The sequence below is a fragment of the Phoca vitulina genome, unplaced genomic scaffold, assembly GCF_004348235.1.
Source record: "Phoca vitulina isolate PV1807 unplaced genomic scaffold, GSC_HSeal_1.0 scaffold15, whole genome shotgun sequence".
NCBI classification, from domain to species: domain Eukaryota; kingdom Metazoa; phylum Chordata; class Mammalia; order Carnivora; family Phocidae; genus Phoca; species Phoca vitulina.
The window spans coordinates 1061882-1089424 of record NW_022589718.1 but is presented as its reverse complement, the minus strand read 5'-3'; the positions used below and the strand labels follow the sequence as shown (position 1 = coordinate 1089424).

General features: G+C 45.0%; 1 protein-coding gene and 1 pseudogene across 1 annotated transcript in view; one reads left to right on the top strand and one right to left on the bottom strand.

Moving 5' to 3' along the window:
• The window catches only part of SH2D4A (SH2 domain containing 4A), a 60560-nt gene extending 40329 nt beyond the window's left edge, over positions 1-20231 (bottom strand). Inside the window, exons 1-4 of the mRNA XM_032413797.1 lie at positions 19834-20231; positions 13985-14362; positions 2973-3132; positions 1162-1333 (exon numbers count right to left, since the gene is read on the bottom strand). Of these exons, the coding sequence (XP_032269688.1) occupies positions 1162-1333; positions 2973-3132; positions 13985-14165 (513 nt within the window). The 5' untranslated portion in view covers positions 14166-14362; positions 19834-20231. The remainder of the gene's footprint in view (positions 1-1161; positions 1334-2972; positions 3133-13984; positions 14363-19833) is intronic.
• A 1475-nt stretch (positions 20232-21706) lies between these two features.
• Positions 21707-22221, top strand: LOC116637693 (annotated as a pseudogene).
• Positions 22222-27543: the final 5322 nt, after the last annotated feature.

Sequence of the window (27543 nt, the reverse complement as noted above, 5' to 3'; positions counted from 1 at the left end):
CCTCATATTTGCAGCCCTTTATAAAGCTTCTTCACATTCCTCATATTAATAAGACAATCAAATGCAATAGTTAAGGAATGACCTAGGGGTCCTCCAGACCTCTGTTTGAATCCTGGTTCAGTCTTTTGTCAACTGTAAGATCTGGGGCAGACTGAATAACCATAGCTAACCTCAGTTTTCTTACCCGTAAAACGGACAAATACAGAAACAATCCCTAGGTCATAAAGTCATTGTGAGAATGAAGTGAGACATTCAGCAGTGTGCTTTGCCACATCATAAGCCCGTGAAGTAGGCAGGACAGATAACCGTAGCCCCGTTAGGTCAAGAGCACACACAACTAGTGTCACAAAGCTGGGGGCCTGAACAGAAGTCAAACAGTTGCAAATCCCCTGTTAATTCTCAGTTTAATTAAATTCCTGGCAGAAGAAGGTACTTCATAATATAGTTTTATTATTCTTCCAAACTATAATCTAAGCAGCAAATGATGTCTGAGCTCTTTAAGCCAACTGAAACACGAGAGAATTCATACCAATTCTGATTATAAAATTCTACGGTGTTGAGGAAATAATGGTCCCCACAGTCACAGGCACAATCTATGAAGCCAAAGAGGCACTGAGGTGTAGTCCTCAACAAAACAGGGAAGACGCCATAGAACATAGTCTACACCACAAAGACGCCAGCGCTCTAGGGCTGGGGTCAGTCGGCTGCAGCCTGCGTGCCAAAGCGGGCCCTGTCCTGGTAAGTGAGGCTTTGCTGCACCAGAGCCACACCTGTTCATTTGCGTACAGTTGTGACGGAGAGTGTGGTCCACAAAGCCTCAAGTCTTTGCCAACTGGCCCTTCACACAAAAAAGTTGCCGACCTCTGTTACAGAAGACATATAACAGGGAAAAATAAACCCTGAAAAAATCTTCAAATGCAAACTTTATTCCTAGAGTTCTTTCTTCACACCTTCAGTCCCATGAAAAAAACCCTTTTTTGTGAAGTAGCAGGTGAGCCAAATTTCCCAAAATGAAATGAACATCAGGGCCTTCAAGTTGGGAGGGGCTTTTCCCAGAAAAGTTTGTGATCCTGATGTTTGACTACATTCATCTCAGTGGTCCCACTATCTTTAACTCCCCTGGTTATGAAATTCTGCATTTTATACATATGAAAGACTCACTGCAATTTTCTCTTCTTCAAGGAGTGGTGCTGGTCTAGAGCCTTTCCCCAATTCTTCCTCTTCTGCTGCTTTCTTATAGATATTCTGAGTCTCCTGGGTATCTGGTGCTTGCAGATCATAATACTGTGATTTCGTTTTCAAGCTATTGGCGAATTCTTTGGACTGAGTTTTTCTGAAGAGAAACAAATGTGGAATTATCAAAAACATTCTCCAACATGGATAGCTTTTCCAAAGCAGATGTCTACATTCAAATTATGTGAAAAACAGTAACAAATACCATTTACTGAGTGCTTATAATACACTAAGCCCTTTGCTAGTATTTAAAGCCATTAACTTAGGGGCACCCGGGTGACTCAGTTGGTTAAGCATCTGACTCTTGATTTCGACTCTGGTTGTGAGATTGAGCCCAGCATTGGGCTCCGTGCTCAGTGTGGAGACTGCTTATCCCTCTCCCTCCACCCCCCGGCCCCCCACTTTTGTGTGTGTGTGTGTGCACGCGCACGTGCTGTCTCTCTCAAATAAATAAATAAAATCTTAAAAAAGAAAAGACATTAACTTAATCCTCATAACAACCCTATAAGGAAGGGCTTGTTATCCTTGCTTAATTGCAAGAGGCTCAAAATAATTATATTATCTATCCAAGGCCACATTGTGGCACAGCCAGGATTTGAACCCAGGTCTGCCCAACTCCTGTTCAGAAGCTGAACTGCTAGATCACACTGCCTTTATGATGAGCAGCATACAATTCCTTTATCTCTGTATGCCCATTTTTTGTTTTAGTTACAGGAGTTGGTGGGCAGCATCAGCAGCCCTTGGGACATGAACCAAGGTCCATATGTCTGCTTCTATCTCATCAGCTCAGACCGGGCTGTCAATACTCAAGGGATAACAGTCTTCACAGAAGTCACCCTGGGCCCCCAGCAGAGGGGATCCATCATCTGCCTCACTGCTACCAGCCAAGTTACCTTCCTATATCTCCAGCTGACTGTGTCACTTCCTTATTCAAACACCTCTACTGTCCACAGAACAAGGTCCAAAGTCCTAAATCTGGCTTTCAAGGCACTTCAGAGCATGGCCCCGTCTCCTGCTACTTGCCCACGTATACCCCAAACATTCAGAAGAAGTCATTGTCACCCAAAGAACCAGACATATTCAAAACTAGGGGTCTTGATTATGCCCTCTGCCTGCAGTTTCCTTCCTGACATTCTGCAGCTGGAAAACTCTACTTATCTTTCAAGGTTCAATTCAGATTTTCACCTCCTTTGTGGATCGGAATAATGGGCTGTTTATAACTTAGTTGTAGCACGTATCACAGCCTGTATTGGCTGAAGTTAGTTGTGTACCTGCCTGTTTCTCCTCCTACTGGAAGCTTCTTGTTCATCTTTGAATTCCCACCACCTAGCATAGTGTAAGCACCTAGAGGGCCTGCTTACTCAGCTGCCCACCTCTAAACAATCTTGTTTGAAGACCTGAAGCTTGAACAGCCGCTACATTTCTCACTTATATTCCTGATGCTCAGCTGTGTCAGCTTTGGTGCTCTGGCATGATTCTAGTGAAGCCAGTGATCATGGGGGAAACCACATCCAGATCAAAACTTGGATGACAAGCCAGGAAGTGAAACAGCTGATCTGATTGCATTGTGGGAAGGAAGGGAACCACCAAAAGTGTAAAGAAACTTGCCAGAGAGATCTATAGTGACTTTTGTGACTCTCAGATCCCACCCCACTCTCCCTCCAGATACTCTGAAAAAGAGGCATCTTTGCATCATTTTATAATCTGGCCAGCCTCTCACGGGTTTGTAGATCTCATACCTGAGCTCTTCCGCTTCCCGCTCTGCTTTCAGCTGGGCCCTCTCAGCAATAATTTCATTACAGATCACATCGTAAGGTTTGTCTAGATGGTGTTCGCCCATCACCCAGACCCAGACTTCCTTATCGGCTCCCAGTTTCCAATGAACAGATTTGCCGTTCTCTGCAAGCAAAACAAAATTTGGATTGGACAAATATCTTTAGTCATGGGTTATTATGTTTGCCATCATTAAAGTATTTAGGGTCTTTAGGAAAAAAAATGTTAGATGAGACAAAGCACTTCCAATCTCCTCAGGAAAAAGCAGCAGTCCCAGGGAGCAATGGAGGTGGTAGCAGTGGGGGGTGGCCGCAGCAGTGTTTGTTTTAAAATATGAATATGGGGCTCCTGGGTGGCTCAGTTGGTTGAGTAGAGTCTGCCTTCAGCTTGGGTCATGATCCCAGGGTCGTGGGATTGAGCCCTGTGTGGGGCTCCCTGCTCAGTGGGGAGTCTGCTTCTCCCTCTCCCTTTGCTCCTTCCCCCGATCATGCACTCTCACTTTCTCCCCCATGCTTTCTCTCTCTCAAATAAATAAAATCTTTAAAAATATATATTTTTGAATGTGTCCATTTTGTAAGTAAAGAAGGCAAGATGGGGAGAAAGCATGCAGTTTGTGGTAGCATCAGCTATCAGAATCTCTAAGGTCTGAGAATCTTCTGGAACCCCAGAAGTACACAGCTGCTCCAGGGTTTGGTACTTCCATTTTAGAATTAGACTGGCTTTAGTTTAAATCCTAGCCCTGCCACTTACTAGCTGTGTGACTTGGACAGATTATTTAATCTCTCTGAGCCTCAATTTCCTCATCTGCAAAATGGGAATACAACCATCTACAATGCAGGACTGCCATGGGGAGCAGGCTACGCCAGCTATTTCCCCCAGTGCCTGCCACATAATAGGAGTTCATGAGAGGTTAAGTGCTACTGTCGCCCTATTGTTTACTTCTTGGGCTGCTCGGAGATTCACACCAGCTTGTGAGAAGATAATACTACTGGTAGTGTGATACTTGGTGAAGCTACTTAAATGACCCTTGTTTACAATTGGTCGCAGGGGTTGTATTACATTCTAGTTCCTGGACTTCTGAGATGCAGCCACACAGGTCATGCTCCCTGAACCCCAGGGGAATGTGGAACACACCCAGGAGAGGCCAAGAGGTCCAGTCCCTAAATCTAAAAGCCCCCAGGCAGCCCCACTGAGGGCCATTATGGTCCATGTTGTGGTCAAGATCCCTGGGCCTTACAGACCCTAAACTGGCCAGTGGTGTTGAGTGTGGGTAGGAGGGCACCTGACGGAACACAGGTGTTTAGAGTTTAGAAATCCACACTGGGATTGTGTCCCGTCTTTGTACGTTAAGTAGAAGGTTTCCAATTAAAGCATCTTCTGTCCAGTGAATTGTTGACCTACTTCCTACTGTTGCCTCAGGATACATTAAAAAAGCAGGCTGCTCAAACTCAGATGTGTTCTTTATTTTGGCACTTTCCACCCTCCTCAGGGCAATGAAGACTTTCTACAATGTAATAAAATTCTAAATAGGATACTGGGGCAGGGGGGAGGGGAGAAAGAATCTTCACTCTAAGAGGAGGCAAATGTATCAAAGGCAGCTGACCTCACACTGTTTTCCCAAGTGGAGAAACAGTGAAAGCGGCCCCAGGTATGAAGGGAAGATCAATCCCAAGTGTGCCCCCATGGGGATGGGCCCTGGTCAGCTCTGGCTCTGTCTGAGGAGATGCCAAATGGTCCATTAACTTTAGAAAGCTGTCATACCTCATAAAACTCCCTTTATTACACTCTCTCAGGGCATCTAATAATATTTTTTACTATGTCCATCTCTCAACCTTCACCTAAGTAACTCTCTACCAATATTTTTGACAGCAGGAGAAAGATGCCCTGAGAGGAGAGTGGCAGAGGGCGAGGGGAGCAGAGAGGGAGGACCCAGGGATTCCCACAGCTTTGCTCAGTATGGCAGGACACATTCTCCAGGGAGCGCCCCAGGCTGTAGCCTGGAGGCATCACTCTTAGGGGAAGAAGGTGCTGCCCTTAAGGGTGAGGTGGGGGAGAAATCCCAGAATTGCCTGTGAACGGAGGGTGCTTAGAAATTATAAGTAGAGAAGACTGCCAAAGGAGAGGGCTAGAGCCTTGACATTTTAGAAGCAAGGGAGTGGTAAGACTATGGTGAAGGTAAGGAAATTATGGTTTGGAGGCAAGAAACAAGAGAACTGTCAGATTTAGCCAGATGCCAAAAGAAGGGCTCTTGACAGAATGGCACTGACAATAATCTCTGTGTTGAGTGCTCCTCACCTTTGGGGGCTCTTCAATGTTGTGTGAGAGCACAGAGATTGGAGGGTCTTCAAGGGCTTCCCCACGACTCCCTAAAACCTTAGTGGAGGCTGCTGGAGAAGTTATTCTAGTAAAATGAGTGTTAGCTCCAATACCCTCAGTTTTCCACCAAGATGGGGGAAGACCACTCAGGCCTCTGTGTAGTTCCTGCCACAAAAACTTGCTGAGTTTCTAACTCTGAGCACTATGCGGATGAGCTAAATGCTGCAGGCGATACAGGGATAAAACAGACGTGGCCATTTTCCTGCGTAGAGTCTGCGAGAGAAAGAGCAAGGCATTACGTTACTTATTTTAATGAATTTTATTGCATATCTACTATGTACCAGGCACTGAGGTAGATGTGCGTAAGTGCTTATGAATAAGACAGACCAGCCCCTGCCCTCCAGGAACTAATATTCTAGTTGGAGACAGAAACTGAACACTTAATTATAAAAGTAATACAACTTGGGGAAGAGGGTGTGAAAGGGTGCTATGGACATGCTTAAGAAGAAGAACTGATCAGTCTGAAGGACCAGGGGAACATACATTATAACCACAATAGATTTTAAATCCAGTGAGGATTCACGGAATGGAGAAATTGCTTTGGAAGCACACAGAAGAAAAAAGAAGTTCTTTGTATTGAGTTTTGGAGGATGGACATGGAATTTAGACAGAGAGTAGGGTGTAAGTTTGGTGACCTACACAAAGACGGTGTGCTCAAAGATCGGAGAAGGAAATCAGTGAAGGGCTATAGGGAATCAGGGTCTCGGTGAGAGCTGAAAAGAGCTTTAGATGTCACCTGGCCACGGATGGGCTGAGGATCATGCAGGGGGCAGAGAGCCACAGGCACAAGTCCCAGACCCCTGGCTAAATGATTTAAACTTAGGCCCTGCACTGCATAAAGCCAGAAAGTGGTGTTAAAATCCCAGTGTTTCTACCAACTCTTTATGTGACCATGTACATGATACCTTATCTCTCTGAGCCTGAGCTCCCTCTCTGATAAAACAGAGGTAGTAAGTGAGACCTCACAGGCCTTTCACATGATAAATGCTCAAAAATATCAGTTCCATGTTCTTGATTAAATGACCAATGAAGAGTCCATGACTGTCTCTGTGCATATGGTGCCAGGGTCAGAGAGGTGATTTAGGAAGTACCATGCCACATCAGCATGTGCAGTGGATCAGAGAAGGAGGAGGGAGCTGTCTAGTGGCTGAGTGGGGACAGAATGGAGGAGAGATGAGGGGAGAAAGACCAGGAGGGAGGTACCCGGGGCCCGAATGAGGGAAAGGTCAGTAAGATTCAGGTGGCTGAAAAGGAAGGACTCAAAGATGATGCCAACATTTTGAGACTTACTGAGAGGATGGCGGGGTAATAAGCAAAAACAGTGACATCAAGAAAATAAATTTGTTGGAACTGTTTTGGAAATGAAGAATAAATTATTTTTAATTTTACTAACAATCTACATGGAGAGCTTCAGTAGGTATCTGAACTATAGCACTGGAGTTCAGAAATGCTGTGGAGACTGACAGTGTGAATTTGGGAATTACTTTATAGCTGTCATCATTGAAGCCACTGGTGTAGAAGAATTGCAAAGAGAATGAAGCCTAGTGAGAACCCTGGAAAAGCACGTGCTCTATTCGGTAGGCAAAAGGGAAGAAAAAGAACATCCTGATTAAAAAAAAAGCAAAAAAAAAAAAAAAAAGGATTTCTGATTCCTAAACACAAGATAATATAGGAGCCTGGGGAGAATGCACTGCCATGGGGTCAAGAGAGATGGTGCTCCATGCCCTGGAGACATAGAAAGGGGGATGAAGACCCCTGAGGAGGGTCTCAGAAGTCTCTGACCTCAGAGAGTATTTTTAAGGAGACAGGCGGGGGACAGGCTACAAAAGCAGGACAGAAAGGATGGTAAAAGGTGGAGGTTGTAAGTAAGTATGTGCTCTGGGGAAGTTTATTAGCAAGGAAGTAAAAGAAAATTCAGTTACTTGTTCAACAAATATTTACTGAGCATCTGCTATGTTCCGGGCACTATATTACAGGCCTATGAGACATAAAGGGCAGCTTAGGAGTATGGATGGTTGAAAGATTTCTTTAAATAGAAGAAACAGGGACAAGTTTTACACTTGGGATTTTGGGAGCGGAGAGCAGAAGGATGCCAGGGACCAGAGCAGGGGAATGATGGCAGGAGGAGTATGCAGAGAATAGGTAAGGAAGAAAATGTTGACAAGAAGAGGAGAAAAAGCTCCTGTCTGCTAAGAGCTGAAAACTGATAGACCTACACCCACATTTCTGTCCCCAGTGTACTTCCTCAAGGTAAAGGTATACACTTAAGAGATCCTACTGGGGCAGGTACTGCATCTTATAATTTAATGCTATCCACAGATTCTGGATTTTCTGTCTACTTCACCTTGAAATTATATGCAGTCTTTAATCAGAGGACAGTAAGAGAGGGACCTTTTCATAGCACTTCCATTTAATTATAAGGTTTCCAGTCCTTGAATCATGTTTGTATGCTACAGTGTTCTTCATGTTTGCTAGCTTAGGGATTCTTGAGAACTTCTAAAACCAACTTTTCTAGAACAGTGGATCAGTCCTGCTTCGTACCACACCACAAAGAACTGCTGCACAGAGACTCTCATCCCCACCTCATTCACCATATACAATCTCTAACGAGGCAATGTTGTGAAATATCACATAAAAAATGGGGCAACACACGTCCTTGGCATGGGAATGGCCAGGCTTATTCCAGCCTTAGTGTGTGACACTGCTCACATCATCATTGTGTCTGACTTCTCCCCACATGGTGGGCCCACCAGGGGTGCAGCAGGAGAGACTGGAAGTATCAGTGTGGATCATCTCGGGTGCAGGTTAATGCAACTCCCAGGGCTCTCCCCAAACTAAGACTGTGATTCAGACAGTCAACAACTGGTCTCTACTCCAACTAGATCCAGTTCAGAAGGACAACCATAGTAACAGGCGAGGATAAGAGATGGAGAGAGAATTATATACCATGTCCCTACAAAGAGAAGACCAAAAACTGAGTGATGCCAGAGCATCAACACCAGGGGCCTCCTAAAAAATTTACGTATTAAACACAATGGGAGTATCATCAGGGCTGACAGCAGCACCTACCAGTGCCCAGTTGTTAAAATATGATATACTTCCCTAAACTCCCAACCTCTCAAGTATCTCCTGCCACTCTGTCCTCTCCTCTAGGGACCCCCACCCCCACATCCAGAAACAAAAAGGTGAATGCCAGGCTGGTGGGCACCTTTAGGACTCAAGTACTATAGCCATGTCCCTTCTAACTGATGCCCATGCCATGTCTACCGTTAAATATTTAGAGTACCACCCAAGGCTATTACTAACCCCATCTTACAATGAGGAAGTTGAGGTTCAGGGAGGGTATTTAACTTGCCCAAGATCACAGAGCTAGTGAAATTAGAACCAGAATTCAAAACCAGTCTGTGAGACTGCAAGACCTGTGTTTAAGGCAGCCTCATCATGCACTGTCCAAACTGAAACACTTCTGAGAGCAAAAGGGAAACCCACCAAAAGGGAGGCCAGGACAATGAATGTAGGGCTTTGATGAGCAAGCTCGAGCATGGGGTCACCATCACGTTCCCCACCAGCCCTGAAGAGCAAGACAGGCCAAGAGAGGGTGAAACCCAGCCCCACGTGCTTGCAGAGTCCCATAGAGACTTGCTGAAATTACTTACGACTGTTGCTTTCCCCACTGTTTGCTAGATTTGTTAACCAGGGTTCATAATCTTATAGTTGCTAATATCAAAGTCCATCTTAAAATTTTAAATAATTATTACGTTTATTTTAGAGACAAAAGGACAGAAAGGAAATTGGAGAACCTGCACGGTGCTTGGGCTATAGCCCAGGAAAGCAGGTGGTGCTGTAGACAAGTGAGAACTCGAGTCAGGAGAGGAGACCAGCTTCATCCAGGGACTCAGGAGGGTGAACGGGAAGAGGAGATCAGTAATTACCCACAGACGGGTGCTCACCGTGGAAGAAGATAAGCCCAGCTAAACTACTAAGCCCCGAGTTAGGGAGACAGGAGACGGGGCCAGAACCAGTGATTCAGAACAGACTTGGAGTAGATCTGGACCCGGATTCAAATCCTGGCTCTACCAGTGACCATACAAATGACTTTCTGTTTGTCTCCTTATTTGTAAGAAGAAAGGTGACAACATGTACCGTCCCAGATTCTTGTGAGGTTTACATGAAATAGCATAAATATAATGCTTACGTCTGGCACATCCTAACAGACCAGCACCTTTGGAAGGTAAAAGCTCTAGGCAAAGGAACAGATGAAGTAAAATCTACAGGGTTCAGTGACTAGCAGTGTGGCTCCCAGGTTTCTGGCTGCAGTGATAAGGGAAAAAGCAGTGCCACTGATTATAACAGAGAATGAGAGGCAGGGTCAGGCCTGGGGGTGGTGAGGAGGACTGAGGTGCCACTGATGAGCTTACGGGTCATCTGACTGGGGGTACTCATTAGGGAATGGCCACTGAGGCCAAAGCAGGTGAGAGGCCAGGCTTGGCAGTAGGGGTTTAAGCATCGCTGGCATATAGGTGGTATTTAGCCCTAAAAGGTAGAAGCGGGGGCCTCCGGGGTGGCTCAGGCGGTGGGTCCTCTGACTCTTGATTTTGGCTCAGGTCGTGATCTCAGGGTCGTGGTCGTAGGATTGTGTCCGGCTCCAAACTGAGCACAGAGCTTGCTTGGGATTCTCTCTTACCCTCTCCCTCTGCCCACTGCAAACCCCCAACCCCCCGCAGCCTGCCACCACTCATGCTCTCTCTCTCTAAAAAAAAGGTAGAAGTGGTGCCCCAGGGAGAAAATACAGAGACCTTAACCTAAACCTAGACCTTAACCACAGAGAAGTTGTGAACCTGAGAGTCTGTGAACAAGATTTAGGGAGCCTGTGAACATTGTAAAACTATACACAAAATGTTGTCTGTGTGCATTTCCCTGATCCAAGCTCTCACTAAATTATCAAAGGAGTCTATGAGCCTGTCAACCCCACCTCCAGGTTACAAGCCAGGAGTGCAGAGCGAGGCACCCTGGGGGAATATGGACATTCAGGAGTCAGGTAGAGATAAAAAAGAGACCATTATGGAGAAAGCAAGAGACCCAGGACATCAAGAAAGAGATTCAGAGAGGCAACTCCAGAATCCAATGAGGCTGAGGAGTCAACTAGATCAGAACTGAATCCATCAGTGGAGGTCACTGCAGGGACTTCAAGCATGAAGGGAGGGGAGGAAGGGCCACTGCAGGTTTCTGGTCATTTCATGAAAAAGGGAAGGCTCTGCATAAGGGAACTTGTTCACCTGGTAGCAACAAGAATGCAGCAAATGAAGTTTCACAAATCCAAGTCCATTTCAAGGGTACACACAGCCCCTCCTGCACCACACACAGCAACCAGATCCCAGCCTACTGCTTAGCTTTCTGTCTGCTTGGAGGCCCAATGAAACAAGTGCTGGGCAATCCTCTACTTAGTGAAGGCCTCTACTGTTTGTGTTACCAGAAAGAAATCACACAGAACAAAGGCAGGGCCCTGACGCAAGCATACGTCTTAGATGTGTGCAAGGCACCTGCAGACAAAAATAATGTCTTAAGCTCCAGGTAAGCTGGACATGTAGCATGTTCGTTAACAGCACCTGCTTTGGGAGAGTCAGACTCAGGGTCTATTGCAGCTCTATCACTTACTAGCTGTTGCCCTGGGCAAGCCAGTTAATGTCCCAGTCTCACTTTCCTCCATCTGTAAAATGTGAACAGTAATTCAGCTTCAGCTTGGCTGTGATTATTTAATGAGATAATACATTTAAGCACTGAGCTCAGGTCTGATACACCATCAGCTCAGTGGTGCTATTTTTATAGTCTAGAGCAGCACTGTCCAAATGTGAGCTACATCTGTAATTATACATTTTCTAGTAGCCCCATTACGAGAGCAAAAGAAAGAGGTGAAATTAATGTTAATAAATTTTATTTTGCCCATGTTATCCAAAAGATTATCATGTCAATATATAATGAATATAAAATTATTAATGTGGTATTGTACATTATTCTTCCTATCAAGTCTTTGAAATCTGGTAATTTACACTTTGAACACACTCAATCCAGACCATTCTCATTTCATGTGCTCAACAGCCACACGTGGCTAGGGGCTACCATCCTGCACACAGAGCTCTAGACCTCCAATTACATGTCCCCCAGCAGGCAGACAAGGTACATAATTCTCTCCCTCTCTAAAAATCACATTTTCCCATGACATTTTGAAATGATTTTCTGATCTATTACTAAGTTAAATCCATATTTCTAATTGCTTTTCAGCCCTTTCTACTTTAGCCATAAGACTGCTAAAATGTTCCTGGTATACACAATATCCTAACATTTTAGTGATGCTCTGAAAACTCACCACAGCGGACTTTATAGAGAAGGAAATGACCAGATGACAATGAAAGAACTGCCAAGTAATGAGCTAAAATGGTGTGAAGGAATGAGGGGGAGGGACGGCATAAGATATATTTAATGAGCCAAGAAAAGGACAATCTCCAAAGCTGCAGTCTGGCTAAGAACTGCTAAGAAAAAGCAGCACTAAAGTCAGTGGGGTACAAGCTGGGTGGGTGGGTGGGTGGGGGGTGCTGGGAGCACAGGCCCAAAAAGAGCAGAAGCACACAGTAGGCCCGCAGCACAGATACACCCCTGGGGAGCACCAGGTGTAACACTGCCTTGTACTATCTTGGCTTTCTCGTCAAAGGCAGAAGAAGATGAAAGATGGAGAAGTGCTATTAGAGGAAGTTGGGAAAGAATCTCAAAGCTTTTCTTTTTCTGTAGTCACAAGAGAGAATTAACTTAGTGTAAAATGTATTTTTCCAAGTGTTAAATTTAAGGGAGTAATAAACTTTTGGCATGAAATACTGATAGAACGTTCACTGCATATATTAACATACTTTTTAAATGATCATTTAATAAAATAATATAGATTTTCTAAGAGTAGATTCAAACTCTGCAAAAAAAGAATTTAAGCAAAGAAATGAAATTACTGTCTTAAGTAGTCACAAGGAGACCACTTCAGCACACGTGAGAACCCCAAAATCTTACAAAGTGTCTGGGCCACTGACATTAGGGGCAAGAACCCTTCAGCTCTCACTAGTCCCAAAGTTACACAACACATCAGTGTGCTCTCTTCACAGTGAATAATGGTGCCCAGAGAGGTCCAGCTCTATCTGATAAATCTGGCTCAAGAATGTAGGGAGATGTATAAGCCAGTTAAGAAAGATAAAAGGGCCATGCTTCAGTTTGGACATGTTACTTACTGAAGGAAAAATTCTATTTCGGGTCGTATAGAGTACTGTGAAATCCAAAAAATCTGGGTACCTACTGGTGGTGTGACTGTGCATATAATACTTAACTTCGCTGATTCTAAGTTTCTCCACCTCTAAAACAGACAATACCACTTTGCAGAAGTTTTGTGAAGATGAGACATACTGTATATAAAAGTGCTTTGCACAGTGTCTGATAAAACACGTTTTTAACAAATAGCTGTTATTGATAATAGTAATAAATGAGATATTCATATTTATTCCATATCATTATAAAGGCTTAATTGGAAAGGTTTTAAATAAAGGCAGTATAAGGTAAAGGTCACTAAACTGACTTCCTTTTTGAGTCTGTATATACCAGCATGCAAGTGAGATTCATTTTCTCCATCTCTGAAACCCTGAGTGGTTTTATCACATTTTATTTTTCCTGGCTTAATGAAAAATGAGGAGAAATTGGTCTTGAATGCCTCTGTGGGTGACCTTGAAAACTGTTTTTTTTAAACAACTTATGTATTCATCCATGACAGAATTTGTGCTGGGGGAGGGCGAAGAGCAGAGGTGGTTAATGTATGCTTTTCTACGTCTGCGTGTGTATATGCTTTAAATCTTGATGTACAAGAATTTCTCCCTCATGGTCTCAAAAGGATCTCTCAAGCAACCAGGGATTCCTTGGGTCAGGAAGAAGTACAGCTGAAAAATTAACTCACATTAAAAAAATGTGTAGTATGGAGGCGCCTGGCTGGCTCAGTCGGTAGAGCATGCGACTCTTGATGTCGGGGTCATGAGTTTGAGCCCCACGTTGGGCACAGAGATTACTTAAAAAAAATGTGTAGTATGACTTCCCCCCCACCCACAGCAGTATTTGCATTTTAAGAGGGAGTTTCCCTAAAAAAAGATAACGCAAAGAAAAATCTCTTAAAGTCTAAGAAATGTAAACATAATTGCTATAAAAATGCTGATACAATGCCTTCTTTTGCTGGTAGTAGGATACAGACCCCAGTGACAATAAGTGGGAGAGAAGCCCTTCCTTAGGACCCCTCAAATCAAACTGTACAGGTGACTTTTTACTTCAGCTTAAGGTCAGTCTGGTTTCAAGTAAGAGATCTGCTTAACGGCTACACAAGTTCATGGTAAATGCTGTGCATGTGTGGGTATGTGCACGTAAGTATAAACTTCCTGATAAATTGAACTATTAGAATCTCAACAACATTTAGGGTCCATCTACCAAACTGGAACTTGCACCTGACTTGCTTCTGACTAGTGCGAACTATTAAAGCAAGCTGGGAGCCACGGTACTAACACATTCACAGAAGAGACACAGGTAAGTTTACCTTTCTTTGGCCTGGACGTCGCTGGCAAGCACTCTTTTTTTTCCATTGCTGCTTCTCTTTCTTTCCATCGGCGGATCTGTTCCTCCCTCATCTTGAAGAACAGGATCTGTTTCTGTTCTTCGCTAAGCTCTGCCAGCAGATCGGGATCTATGTACATCTCTGATAGTATCTGTTTCAGCATCTTTGCAGGCCTGGAGTCTTTTACACCTGTGACAAAAGTTCTTGAAAATGGCTTCCAGGTGTGCCTCGTTGGCACGTGGACGTACCCACAGACCTTCCCAGAGATTCGCAGCAATCCTAGTGACTGGGACGATAATTCAGCGAACTGGCTCTTGGTTCCTGGCAGCAAAGATACAGTCCAAAATGCTGTTCGTGAACCTGCAAAGGGCAACAGGCAAAAAGCTGGCAGCGTTAAAATGTAGACGCCAGGCAGGGGCAGGCTCATGAATTAAGCTTGGAGGAAATACAGTATCACTTTTCATTTCAGGTGAAAGAAGAAGAAAAGCTGAGGCACACTTTGTTAAGAGTTTGTGTAACCCCTATCCCGTAATTTCCAGATACTTTATCAACAAAACAAAACAAACCCTAACTTTTTACAGGTCAATCTCAGGGAAACAAAAAAAATTAACAGAAGTTTGGCCTTCTCCCAACTAAGCAAACGTATTATTACCTCAGAGCCTAACCACCAACTGTATGGCTGAGAAAAGAATAAAAGAAAAAAGAGGCAGAGGAAGAAATTAAACAGTTCTCTCCAAACAACTTATTTCAAGAGAAAATACTGTTTTTGAGATTTCACAGAATTACCGACCCCAAACCAAACTAAAATGGGGTCATCCTCAAGGAAGGAAAAAGAAGAAATAGAGGGGCGCCTGGGTGGCTCAGTCGTTAAGCGTCTGCCTTTGGCTCAGGTCATGATCCCAGGGTCCTGGGATCGAGCCCCGCATCGGGCTCCCTGCTCTGCAGGAAGCCTGCTTCTCCCTCTCCCACTCCCCCTGCTTGTGTTCCCTCTCTCGCTGTGTCTCTCTGTCAAATAAATAAATATCTTAAAAAAAAAAAGTGTATTACAAAAAAAAAGAAGAAGAAATAGAAATTAGACCACAATGCAGTTTTCCCATTTCCCCTTTAGTGCTACTTCTAAGAAGGACAAGGCAATTTCCAGACGACCTACCAGAACCATAATAGTGTAGGTACAGGAGAAAACATTTGTGTACACTCTGGAAGGTCACCAGGTTTTAAATGTACCTGTTCATATATCTAGTTTAATAAAATCTAAATTTACAGACCAGAAAAACTGGGGGAATAAAGAGGTAACGAGGTTTGTTACAAAGGATCCCTGCTATACAAAAGAGTTTCTTAGAGGGCTCCTTTAACAAGAAGCCACAGACTCACGCACTGACAAGTGGGTTCACAGTGGTTGGGAGAGAGGGACAATTCCACTGGGGTTTCCCTCATTTACGCATTTCTGTTTGGTTGATTTTTTTTAAGACTTTTAATTTTTTTTTTCAATATAACAGGATACACAAAAAAGCTTACTTCCTGTGACTTTTCAGGATCACCTATGTTTAAGAAGTTGACTAGTAATTTGGTGCGCACAATGCTCAAATAATCTCACCATCTAGCCATGCCTCTCAAATACCTTGTTTCGCCAAACTAAGTGCAAACACTCAAACTTCAGACTATCACTTAGTCATACCTTGGCTGCTCTTAGTTCCTTAACCTTGTCATTTCCACGGGCCAGACTGTAAAGCTCCCTGGGAGTCCCCTGCAGCTTCCCCTCTTCTTCTTCTTCCCTGCAAAGCTGTTTCTTCATTTAGACAAGCATGTTCAACAGTCAGGATACCCCAGAATGTTTGCATACACAGCACATAGTCAAATTCTCTATCCATTGTGTAGCTGGGACCTTTATTGAGGCTACAACTATTCTTGCTAACTGCATCCTATAATCTCCTGCAGCATTCAAACTACTGGAACTCAAATGGAACACAATATTAAGAGAAAATTTTTAGGGGTGGCTCTGTTGGTTAAGTGTTGGACTCTTAATTTCTGCTCAGGTCATGATCTCAGGGTCATGAGATCGAGCCCCAAGTGGGGCTCCACACTGAGGATGGATCCTGCTTAAGATTCTCTCTCTCCCTCTCCTGTTACCCCTCCCCATCTAAAAAAATTAAAAGAAAAAAAAAAGAGAAAAGTTTTAAAAACAATTAAAAGCAGTGTTTGACTCTCAGTCAGTCATGTCCCTCCCAGGCTCCCTTCCTACCTTTGTATTTTGCTTTGAAAGATGACCCTCAAAGTCTATACCAGCCAAAGAATTGACGTCCTGTAATGCTTTTTTGACTCTTGGGTCCCAACAACCTTCTTGAGGGGCAGGGCCAACTAAATCTCCACTAAAGGAGAGTTTGCCAGAGGCTGAGCTCTGTCTTCACAGGAACCACAGGAAGGATTTGTTTCCTCAGCACACTTGACTCCAGTGTTCTGAGTGGTAAAAAAACCAAAGTGAATGACTCCCTGATGTTCCAGTAAATGTCCTTATGTTGGCACATTCCCTGACTCCAATGATTGGCTTTCACAGAAATAAAACATGGTAGAAAAGGAGGAACCCAGTGAAGCCTAAGGTTTTGTGTTCTGTTCCCCATTTTGAGTGGGGTGAATCTTAGCAACAGTGATGGTGTGGCCTAAAAACCAAAACCCTGAAAGTGCCAAATTCACATTGTTCCTTTTCTCCACCCCAAAGTACTCCTGACAATAAGAGCTTACACACGCTGTGCCAGGACTACCTTAAGCACCTTGTGTGTTTTAACTCATTTTCACAATTACCCTTGGGATTCAGCCCCTCCCTATCCCTGTTTCACAGATGAAGAAGATGGAAAGTGGCAGAGCTGGGCAGTTGGCTCTAAGTCGGCTCTACTGACTCCACTAGTATAGTAGAGCTTCTTTGTAAGCCCAGAATCAGCACATCCCAGGACATGGTACCATATGCGAAATTTCAGAATGAAGACCAGCAAATTTTTGCAGCAACATAAATGCTGACTTGAAGGTGCATGACATAATGCCTCTAAGGGGCAGAAGCCTCATCTAGGTACTGTAGATAAGCTGAGGGGAGACCAGATATCGAAAAAACCTCCCCCCACCCCTCCCAGGAAGGGCAGCAGGGAACTGTCATGGTGGCCCAGGCGTGGATGTTGTTTGCCTGCTTTATTCACCGGGTACTTAGTGTTCTCAGTTTCCTCTCTCACAGCCGCTAGGAGCAGCATAAATGGTCCAGCCTCTCACAGATGTGAAGAGTTCCATGGTACCTCTGTGATGAGATACTCAAGCTCTTTCACAGTTTTAATTTGGGTTTGTTTTGCCTTTTCTAGCAAACATGGATTTTTAGCATTAAAGTTAACTACTAGATCTTGGAGGAAAGACACTGGCTTCCCTGTGTCCTCAGAGAATACCTGGGGGCTCAGCGGGCAACTACCTTGAGGTCAGGCAGCTGAATAATATGCATGCTATTCTAAGGCTGTTGATTCCCAGCTGGTCTAAACTAACTCCTTCCTCCCTTACGCTCGAAGATGGAAAACTCAAACAGCACAGGGTGCTCACAGAACACCCAGCAAGGACCCCAACGTGGGCTTCTCAAGAGCCGTATGACTCCCATCCAAGAGCGGTATGACTTTCAGCTGTCATTTCACTACTCTGTTTTCTCATCTGTGAAATGAAGGCCTACCTATACATCTTTGTAATTTGAAGACTATGTCATAGAGTCTACGTGAAGTTGCACAGACAAGTGGAGCCAGGGTAGAGGAAATAGGAAGAAGGAAACTAACCAGGGTTTTTCCCACTTTCACTCCCTCACAGGACAACCACTGACATTGATTCAAACTTAGAATGACTATCCCTATCTTAACAAACTGAGTGCAGCAAACTTCCAGTTATTCAAGATCCAAAAAAAAGAAAAGCTAACTCGGTTTTCTTCTTGTATAGCACCTTACTTAAAAAAAGAGAAATGACAAGCGACAAGTCCACATCTGCTATTTATTTCTAAAGGGTGATAGGATCAGTTGTTTTCCAGGATACCACAGATTTGGCCTGATTCTCACATCTTCCATAGCCCTGCTCAACAAAATAAAAGTTGTGCTTTTAATGACTCTGAGACCTTAGGGGGGGGAAAGCCTGAGGTAAAGCCTAAATCATAGCAATAATGTATATGGACAGTAAGACCTTAATATTAAGAATATAGTTTGGGGGCGCCTGGGTGGCTCAGTCAGTTAAGCAGCCCACTCTTGGCTTGGCTCAGGATCTCAAGGTGGTGGGATCCAGCCCTTACCTCTGGTTCCACACTGACCATGGAGTCTACTTGTCCCTCTCCCTCTGCTCCTCCCCCCCCACTCGCTCTCTCTCTCCCAAATAAGTAAATAAATAAATAATAAAAATCTTAAAAAAAAGAATATAGTTTGAATTCTACTTCTTTTAAAATGGCCAACTATTTTCATACTTTCAGTTATCTTATTCAACTTTACCTAATAAAGTTTATCTGCAAAAGGGCTATTTTTGAGGATAAAATGAATTTACCAGAGGTGACAGCAATTTGATAAGTTTTGTACATATATACCATTCTTCAGAAATTTGAAGTTACTGTACATACGGATTTATCTAGAAAATTCCACTCATGTACCAAATCTATGCCCACATATGCCTTTCATTTATTTATTCACTTTTAAAAGCTCCAAGTTGTTTCTGGTAAGCAGGCAATCAAAAGCCTTTTAGAGGGGTGCCTGGCTGGCTCAGTCGGTAGAGCACCCAACTCTCGATCTCCTTGTCCTGAGTTCGAGCCGGCCTCGGGGTAGAGTTTACTTCAAAAAAACAAAACACCTTTTAGGAGCTGAGGAGCCTAAGTTTAGAGAGAGGTGCATTGCTTCTTCTCTGTGACCCCTGCGAAGGGAATGACAACTCAGAAAACCGACAAACTAGCATCTCCACGCCCACCCCTTCAGGCGCCCGCGTGAACCCCGAGGGCAGGAGCGGGCAGGGGTGCCCACCTGGCTGAAGAAGACCGTCGCCGGGTTGCCTGGGGCCACCGTCTGGGTCTACCTTCCAGCGGGCGGGCGGCGACGCGCGGCCCTGAAGCCGAACGCCCCCCCCCCCCCCCCCCGCGGCGCCCGAACCCCACAGGGCAGCCCCGCGTGCCGGCGCGCTGGGAAACCGGTTCCCGGGCCTCTCCCAGAAGGTCTGGGGCGAGGGAGGTCCGCACGGCCCTACCGCCCGTGCGTGGGAGCGCTCGTCCGCGGGTGCAGGCGCTGCGGGGGCACAGGCGGGGGCGCCCGTCGCGGGCCGGCGGGAGGGTGGGCGTGCGGGAGCCCCGGAGGCCGGGACAGACGCGAGACCCGCGGGGCGCCGGGGCTGTTCTGCTAGAGTCCAGAAGTTCTAGGCTAGCCCGACCCTCCCACGCGGCCACCTCCGGCCCGCCCCGGGCTCAGTGACGTGCGCACGCACACCCCTCAGGCACACGGGGGCCCGCCCGGCGCCCCAGAATCGCCCCCAGACCTCCCGAGTGCGCTGCGGCCTAACCCCACCTCGGGACTCCCCGTTACCGCGGCCACACGCCCCGGCCTCTCATCCGCCGGCGGCTCCAGACACCGAACACCGATACCGGACACCGGACACCGGCCGCCCGCCCGCCCGGGCCGCGGTGGAGGGGGCCCTCGGGAGGGGCGCGGGCCGGCCTGAGCCCAGGCGTCGCCGCGGGCCTCCCCCAATGCCCCTCACCCCCGCGCCTTCCGCGCTCCCCCTCGAGCCCCCCCTGACAACACACCCAGTCTTGTCGCCCTCCCCTTTCTCGCCCTCCCTCGCCCACCCCAGGCACCTACCGGTGCAGGGCCCTGCGCTCGCCTCGGAGGCTGACGAAGCAACACCACGTCCACTTGGGCCGCCAGAAGCTGTCGGGGAAGGAAGGGAGGGCAAGGCAGAGGTGCCGGCGAGCCGCACAGGCTGGCTGGACAAACACTCCGGCTGAAAGGTTGGCAAACAGTGTCCCTCAGCCCCGGCCCGCCCGCGCCGCCCCACCCGCGGCCCACATGCCGGAGTGACTGACTGGGCGCTCACGGCCCCACCCGGGCACCTGGAGACGCTCCAGGGCCAGACGTCTGCGAGGCCGCGCGGCCTCCTGCATCCCGGCCCCGCCGTCTGACCGCACACTGCCCCGAGCTGCCGGGGGTCTGGGGCGGCAAGGCCACCGCCCTCCACCTGCAGTCTGTGAAGGCCTGTCGCGCCATCTCGGGACCTGCGGAACTTATTAAAATATCAGCGGGCCCGGCCCCCTCTCCACTTCAGAGCTCAAGGTTTCCTGCAAGGTGGAGCCTGCGGAGGAGGCAGAGAGGCCCTTCTCAGTTACACTGACTGAGTCCCAGCAGGCCAAGTCAGCTCACCTCTCGGGTCTCTGGAGTTTACTTTTTTTTTCTTTTTGTTGACAGTAAGTAATTTATCAGACACTCAGACACTTGTCAGTACTGGTGTGGCTTTGTAGGACAGGATCAAGGAGGCAAAAGGCTGGAAAGATGGAGACTGAAAACAACAGAGAAGGAAAAATGAAAAGGGAAGAAGGTAAAGGAATCTTGTGAATTGCAGCAAGAACAGGTTGGGGTGGTGCATGAAGGGAGGAGCTGACTGAGTACGGGAAAGTTCGGCGGAAGCAGAGTAGAAACATTGGAGGGCATTTTCCGTTGTGGAGGAACATTCAGAATGTGTGCAGAAAAACAGCCTGCTTTGGGCAACCCCCAGATTGCACATGTTGGGGAGAAATGTAATAAACAGTGAGCATTGTGGGAGTGAGAGCACAATGAGAGTGAGTCCTCTCCACAGTCTACTTGATAAATTCAGGGGTCTGATTTGCTTCCTTAAAAAATGAAACGTTCTTGTTCCTAACCTCTCCAGACTGCAGAAGATACTCAAAGTTAGAAAGAGCCTTGGGGGCAGAGATGAGTCCTTGAGACCTAGCTATTTAGGAACCATTCTAGGGATCCTATCAGGGGAGAATTTCTGGTTTAGGTTTGGTTCCCACTGCTTATTAAATGAATGGCCTGTGGGTGCATTTAGCTGGATTGTCATTTGCCCCTGGGTAGCTGCTGTGGCCAGCTGAAAATGAATCCTAACACTGCATGGATTGAGCAGTTGAAGAACTATAAAGGGTGGTTCATCAGCCAGTAAAATTTCCATATGACACTGGTCACAGCCAGTTACCTTCCCCCACTCAAATTCTGTTCATGTCCTGATAAGTCCTTCTTTATAGCAGTGCTCCCATTTTGCTACTAACCTCTCTGTACTTCAGTTTTCCCTTCTGGGTAATAACAATGAAGTTGTTGTGAGGATTAAATGAGATAATACATGTAAAGTGCTTAGAATAGTTCCTGGATGTGGTGAGTGTTCAAACACATTAGCTTATATTATTTCACATCACATACTGTAATTTCAAGTTACAACTTCACGCTCAGACCTTGGATTTTGCTTTCTGTGGTACCTAGACTCCAAGTTAGCCTCAGTGATCCATCCCCACCTCCTCGTATGTCACTTCTGAGATTAGGTTATGGAAGACCTGTAAACGCATGCCAGGCTGGGCCTCCAGCGCAGGTCTTTGAGGCACTACTGTGGGACCACCAGCCTCAACCTTGCAGCGCATGTTGCCTGGGTGACTGCTAAATGTTCTCCAGGCAGGCACTGGGCAGAGCTGCTGACCCTGTGAGCGAAATGGGAGATGCTGAAGCAGGCAAGATCTTTATTCAAAAATGTGCTCAGTGCCACACAGTGGAAAAAAGTGGAAAACACAAGACTGGTCCAAATCTCTGGGGCCTCTTTGGGTGAAAAACAGGACAAACACCAGGATTTTCTTATTCTGATGCTAACAAAAACAAAGGTGTTGTCTGGGGAGAGGAAACTGATGGAATATTTGGAAAACCCAAAGAAATATATCCCTGGCCTTTGCTGGTCTTAAAAAGAAGAGTGAGAGAGGGATGCCTGGGTGGCTCAGTCGGTTAAGCAACTGCCTTTGGCTCAGGTCATGATCCCAGGGTCCTGGGATTGAGTCCCATATCGGGCTCCTTGCTTGGCAAGGATCCTGCTTTTCCCTCTGCCTGCAGCTCCCTCTGCTTGTGCTCTGTCTCTCTCTCTCTCTCTCAAATAAATAAATAAATAAATAAATAAATAAAATAAAAAAAGAAGAGAGAGATCTTATTCAGTATTCGAAATGGGCAACATCTTCATGAAATGCTCTTGCAACTTAAAAAATACTAGTTTTTAGGCCAGAATTTTCTAATTTCAAATATTGCATGTTTAAAGAAGTCGTATTTGATCTTTCTTGATCAGCCTGTAGTAAGTTTAACATTTAAAAATAAAGGTTGAAATTTAAAAAAATAATAATTAAAAAAAGATCTTGTAGCTTGTATTGGTGTGTGTGTGTGTGTGTGTGTGTGTGTGTGTGTGTGTGTGTGTGTGTCTTTCTCGGATATTTCATTCTGAAGGAAACCAACTGCTATGTCATGAGCAAACCTTTGGGGAGGAACTGAGGACTCTGTGCCAACAGCCACAGAATGAATTTAGAAGTGAATCCACCAGCCCTAGTCAAGCCTTTGGATGACTGCTGCATTGACTTATGGCTTCAGTGCAAATTCATGCAACCACCTAATTAAGCCACTCTCCAATTCTTGACCTACAACATTGAGGTAGTAAATGTGTGTAAATGTGTATTAAGCTACTAAGTTTGAGGAAATTTGTTACATGGCAATGGATAACTGATATACCTCCTCACTGGTCTTGTTTCTAAGCCGGTTTTAGATGGCTTTTGTGTGCAGAAAATTTCATGTACTGGATAACTAATTTAATGCAGATCCAGGACCTCACCCCAGACCTGGGGAATATAATGTCTGTGAGGCCCAGGAAGTAAGCACTCCAAGTAATTAGATCAAAGATGGAGTTACATACATTTCATGCTTTCAGAAATTCTGCTCCAGGCTCTCCAGGTCAAACATTTCTGAATGCAGTTGCCAAATTAATCTTTTTTAAACATTAACTCTAATCTTTCATATTTGGTTGCTAAAATTCTTTGATGCTCACTCCTTGTCTCAAGTAAGACTAAACCTCCTGCAACTTTCAAGGACCAGGACAATCTAGCATCAATCTTCCTCAGCTTTATCATCTTCCTAATACAAACCCTGCATTCAGATAATCTGGCATTTTCCAGGCTCTTAAACCTACACAGGCTCTGCAGCTTCACATTGTGGCCTTTGTCTAAAATGTCTTGCCCCAGGGGCACCAGGGTGGCTCAGTTGGTTAAGCATCCAACTCTTGATTTCAGCTTGGGTCTTGATCTCATGGTCATGAATTCGAGCCATGCATTGGGTTCCATGCTGGGTGTGGAGCCTACTTTAATTAATTAATTAGTTAATTAATTAGCTAATTAATTAAAACATCTTGCCCTATAACTTGGCTTATAAAAATCCTACCTATTCTTCAAGCATCAATCTTTAGGAATCCTTTCCTGTCTACCCTCTCCTCAGCCAGAAGCAACCCCTGCCTCCTCTATGTTTATAGCACTTGTATCACAAGTTAGCATTTAACACATCCAAGAACCAGGTAATGAACCCTCCCTAAGTGCTGGGCCTTGTGGTGACACTGGGGGTGGCAGAGAGCAGACAGCCGGGGCTCCTGCTGCCATCCTTGGCATACATAGCTGCATGTATGTTTTATGCCTCTTTGAAATCATAAACGTCTTGATCGCAAGGAGTAATCCTATGCAGTTTGAATCTTACCCAACACCCAGGCACACAACAGGTATTCAGTGCGTGTTAGTTGAATGGATGTTGACCGCCCAAATGAATGCCGACTGCACACAAATACTATAATCATTCATTCAGTGTGGAGCCTGGTATCTCTTCTTTTTTCTCTCCCTTTTCCCTCCCATCCTTCTTGTCCTGTGCCTCTTTCCTGTATTTGTAAGTATCTCCCTTCCCCTCCTCTTATTTCTGTAGTTCTTTACTTTGTCCCCCTTATCCTCTAGCACCTTCCTTTTTGTTTCCTCTCTCCCATTTCCCAGTATTTTCTCTTTTAGTTGGCATAATCTGCAGCAGAAAATATATTTTTCCCTTAATTTCTTTTTTTTTTAAAGCTTTTATTTATTTGACAGAGAGAGTACACAAGCAGGGGGAGCGGCTGGCGGAGGCAGAGGGAGAAGCAGGCTTCCCACTGAGCAGGACTTCCCAATGCAGGACTCCATCCCAGGATCCTGGGATCATGACCGGAGCCAAAGGCAGACACTTAACCGACTGAGCCACCCAGGCGCCCCTCCCTTAATTTCAAAAGTAGACAATTAAAATGTTTCAGATTATTCCAAAAAACATCAAGCGGCTCTGTTATTTACTCATGAGACCCTCAATATTTTTATCCTCCCTTTGGGCCAGTCCTCTCAATAGAAAACATTTCCCCCATTCTGTGACCTAGGATGCACTATGGGGAGGACTGCTACCTTCATGTGCTGGCAACACTCCTGATAGATAGGAGGTCTGGACAACCAGACCTTGGCAGGACACAGGTGCTGAGCACCTACTGCTGGCTGGTCAGACAGGCACCATGCGTGCCCCCAGCACATGGTTCAGGAGTGCCCCAATGCCCATCCAGGACCAGTGTTCCAAGAGAAAAACTAAATATCTATTTACTATATGCTAGTTTTTAAAAATTTGTCACTTATTTGTAGTAATGGATACCATGAAACAAATAGCCTACATGTTAATAGACATTAATTGACGTTCCATTTAGAATGTTGTTCAAGAACCCTGCTACCCAGGTGTGGTACTGTACCACTGGAGGGATGCCAAGCAGAGACTACAAAGTGTAAGGCACCCTTTGGAGATGTGCAACACAGAATTCCTGTTGCTGCCAGAAAGACGTTTCACTTTCCATAAGTAAAGGTCAATTTATGTTCCACAGAAATGGAAGTTACCCTCAGATATTTTCTTTGTAAAAATAAAATAGGATAAATACCAATAATATTTTTCCTGTCATATTTTGTCATCAACATCAGAAACCTCAACCACACTTTTTAAAAGGTTTTTATTTATTTATTTGACAGATAGAGAGAGGGAGAGAAAGCACAAGCAGTGGGGAGTGGCAGGCAGAGGGAGAGGAAGAAGCCCACTCCCTGCTGAGCAAGGAGCCCGATACAGGGCTCAATCCCAGAACCCTGGGATCATGACCTGAGCCAAAGGCAGACGCCCAGTCTACTGAGCCACCCAGGTGCCCCCCAACCACATTTTTAATTCTTAGAGAAGTTATACATTTGTCCCACAGTGAATGTGAAGTAGATGTGAAAGAAAAAGACTAAAACATTTCAACTTTACTAAAAATTAATCAGATCTCAAAATGAATCTCTGTTAAGTCATCAATCATAAAAAAATATATTGAAGATGTACTATGATTTCAGTTTTCTGCTAGCAGGTTTAATTTTGAACTATTTTCATTTCTTTATGACTCTATGTGGGCTTTTATTTTTTAATTCTCATAAATATCAAGATAAATTATTGGTCTTTACATTCATCTTTGAAATATTCTGATTTTAGTGTCTTTCCCTGAATTACCTTTATGAACATATTTCCTGAAAATCCATGCTCTGAGTTACTGTTAAGACATTCTGTGTTTCTTATATTTCTGTAATGCAGTGGTAAGCAGCCTGTGGCCCAGAGGAACCGCTGATCTGAGGCTTGTGGATGGAATTGGACAACTTCTACCCCAAGTAATATGGGACATCTGTGAACAGCTGTGTTAACCAGTGCTGTTTTTTTGTTTTTGTTTTGTTTTGTTTTGTTTTTTACAGATCGAAGCTCTGAGAAAGGAGCAGAAACAAGATTTTGCTAGTATTGTAGCATTCCCTGGACCTGCCCAGGTAGCTCTGAGTAAGTCTCCTAATACTAACAAACCAAAGTCTCATCTCTTCCTTGGACCAGATTCAGAATCAGGTTTTGATTTCCTAACATCTCTCTTCTTGCAATCTTTGCAAAAAGCATACAAATTCATTCCAGTTTTACAAGGGTTCACTGCCAGTGAGCATAGAAGTAGTCTCAAGCACATATGAAAATAACCTAGGGAGATTTACTATTTGTCCCTCTGCCTGCTCTCCCAAGGGGTTCTTATTTGATTGGAATGGGATGGCACACAGACATCAACATTTTTTTCAAAGCCTCCCAGGAGACCCTAATGTGTGGCCAAGCTTGAGAACCACTAAAATATATGGAAACAAAATTAATTGGTTATGGATTTTGAAGGAGTAGGAATGGCAATCCCTAGACTTTCCTAAAACAAACATGAAGGTAGATATTCATCTGTCAGGTTTGGGTCCTAAAGTTAAATGCCCCGACCTTGTCTGGAAATGGATGGTCCACCAAACCCAGCTTGTTATTTAAATGCAATGCAACAAGTGACAGTGTCTGGCTCCTTGTGGCTGCCTCAAAATATCTAATTTTCACTTCTTTCCTTCCTTTCACTGCTTCCTGGTTATGAAACCCAGATGTTCCCTCTGGCCATCTAGTTGAGGAAAGCACTTCCCTCTCTAGACCAAAGACTTCCCACTCACACCAGGGCTCCAGGTGTTCTCAGTCACTTCCTTATCTTTCCTGGAGGTAGCTCGAGTTCTGCCCCATAGCAAGTCTTGCCCTCTCCACCAAACCATTTCCCTCCATTATACTGTTTGCCTGAAGACTTTTCTCCAACTGGAAATTGGAGTTCATTCTACACCTTGGGTAAGGTGACACACTTTGCCTTTTCCTAAGGGTATGTTAGGTAAGAGCCAGCTTATGGCCACAGTGGTGAGTGTCATTGTTAAGTTCATGACAGAAAGTTGGTTTTTATTGGCATGTTAGTATTTTAATGACAAAGAAATTTGTACAGCATCTAGTATAGTAGAAAGTTATGGCCAATAAATGACAGATCATACTATACAAATAGAGAAATGTGAAAGGGGGCAGACTTTCCCTTGTGGAGTATATACCCATATAGAATGTATATAATCACATTTGCCAACCCTCATTGGAATTAAACACTACATCTTTATAAGTTCTCATTAAAAGATGTAAATCATACAATGTTTAGGATGAGAAGGAATCTAGATATTATCTGGACCCCATTCTGCAGCTGAAAGAAATAAGGCAAAAACAAGGTTAACAATCACAGAGCTATCTAATCAGTGGCATATCCAAAATTTAAAAAAAAATTTCTGACACATAATCTTTACAGGGTTATTATACCATGTTAAATTAACTAGCTCATTTGCCTTACTAAATTCAGGAAAGCGTGAAGGGAACCACTACCTGTGTTTCTCTCCTAACATAAAGCACCTTTGTGCCTTGATGAAAAGGTGTACAGGAACTGCCCTCAAGGCTGTACTAGCTCGGGGCCAGCTATTGGTGTACAGGACCCCACTCTAGTCTCTACTCACAGCCCTGGGCTCACAGTCCAAGACCTGCAGATACCACATTAAACTTTCAAGCCCCCTCTGGAGGAAACAAAGCTAAGGCTGAGGCCCTCTGAAGTATAATAAGTAG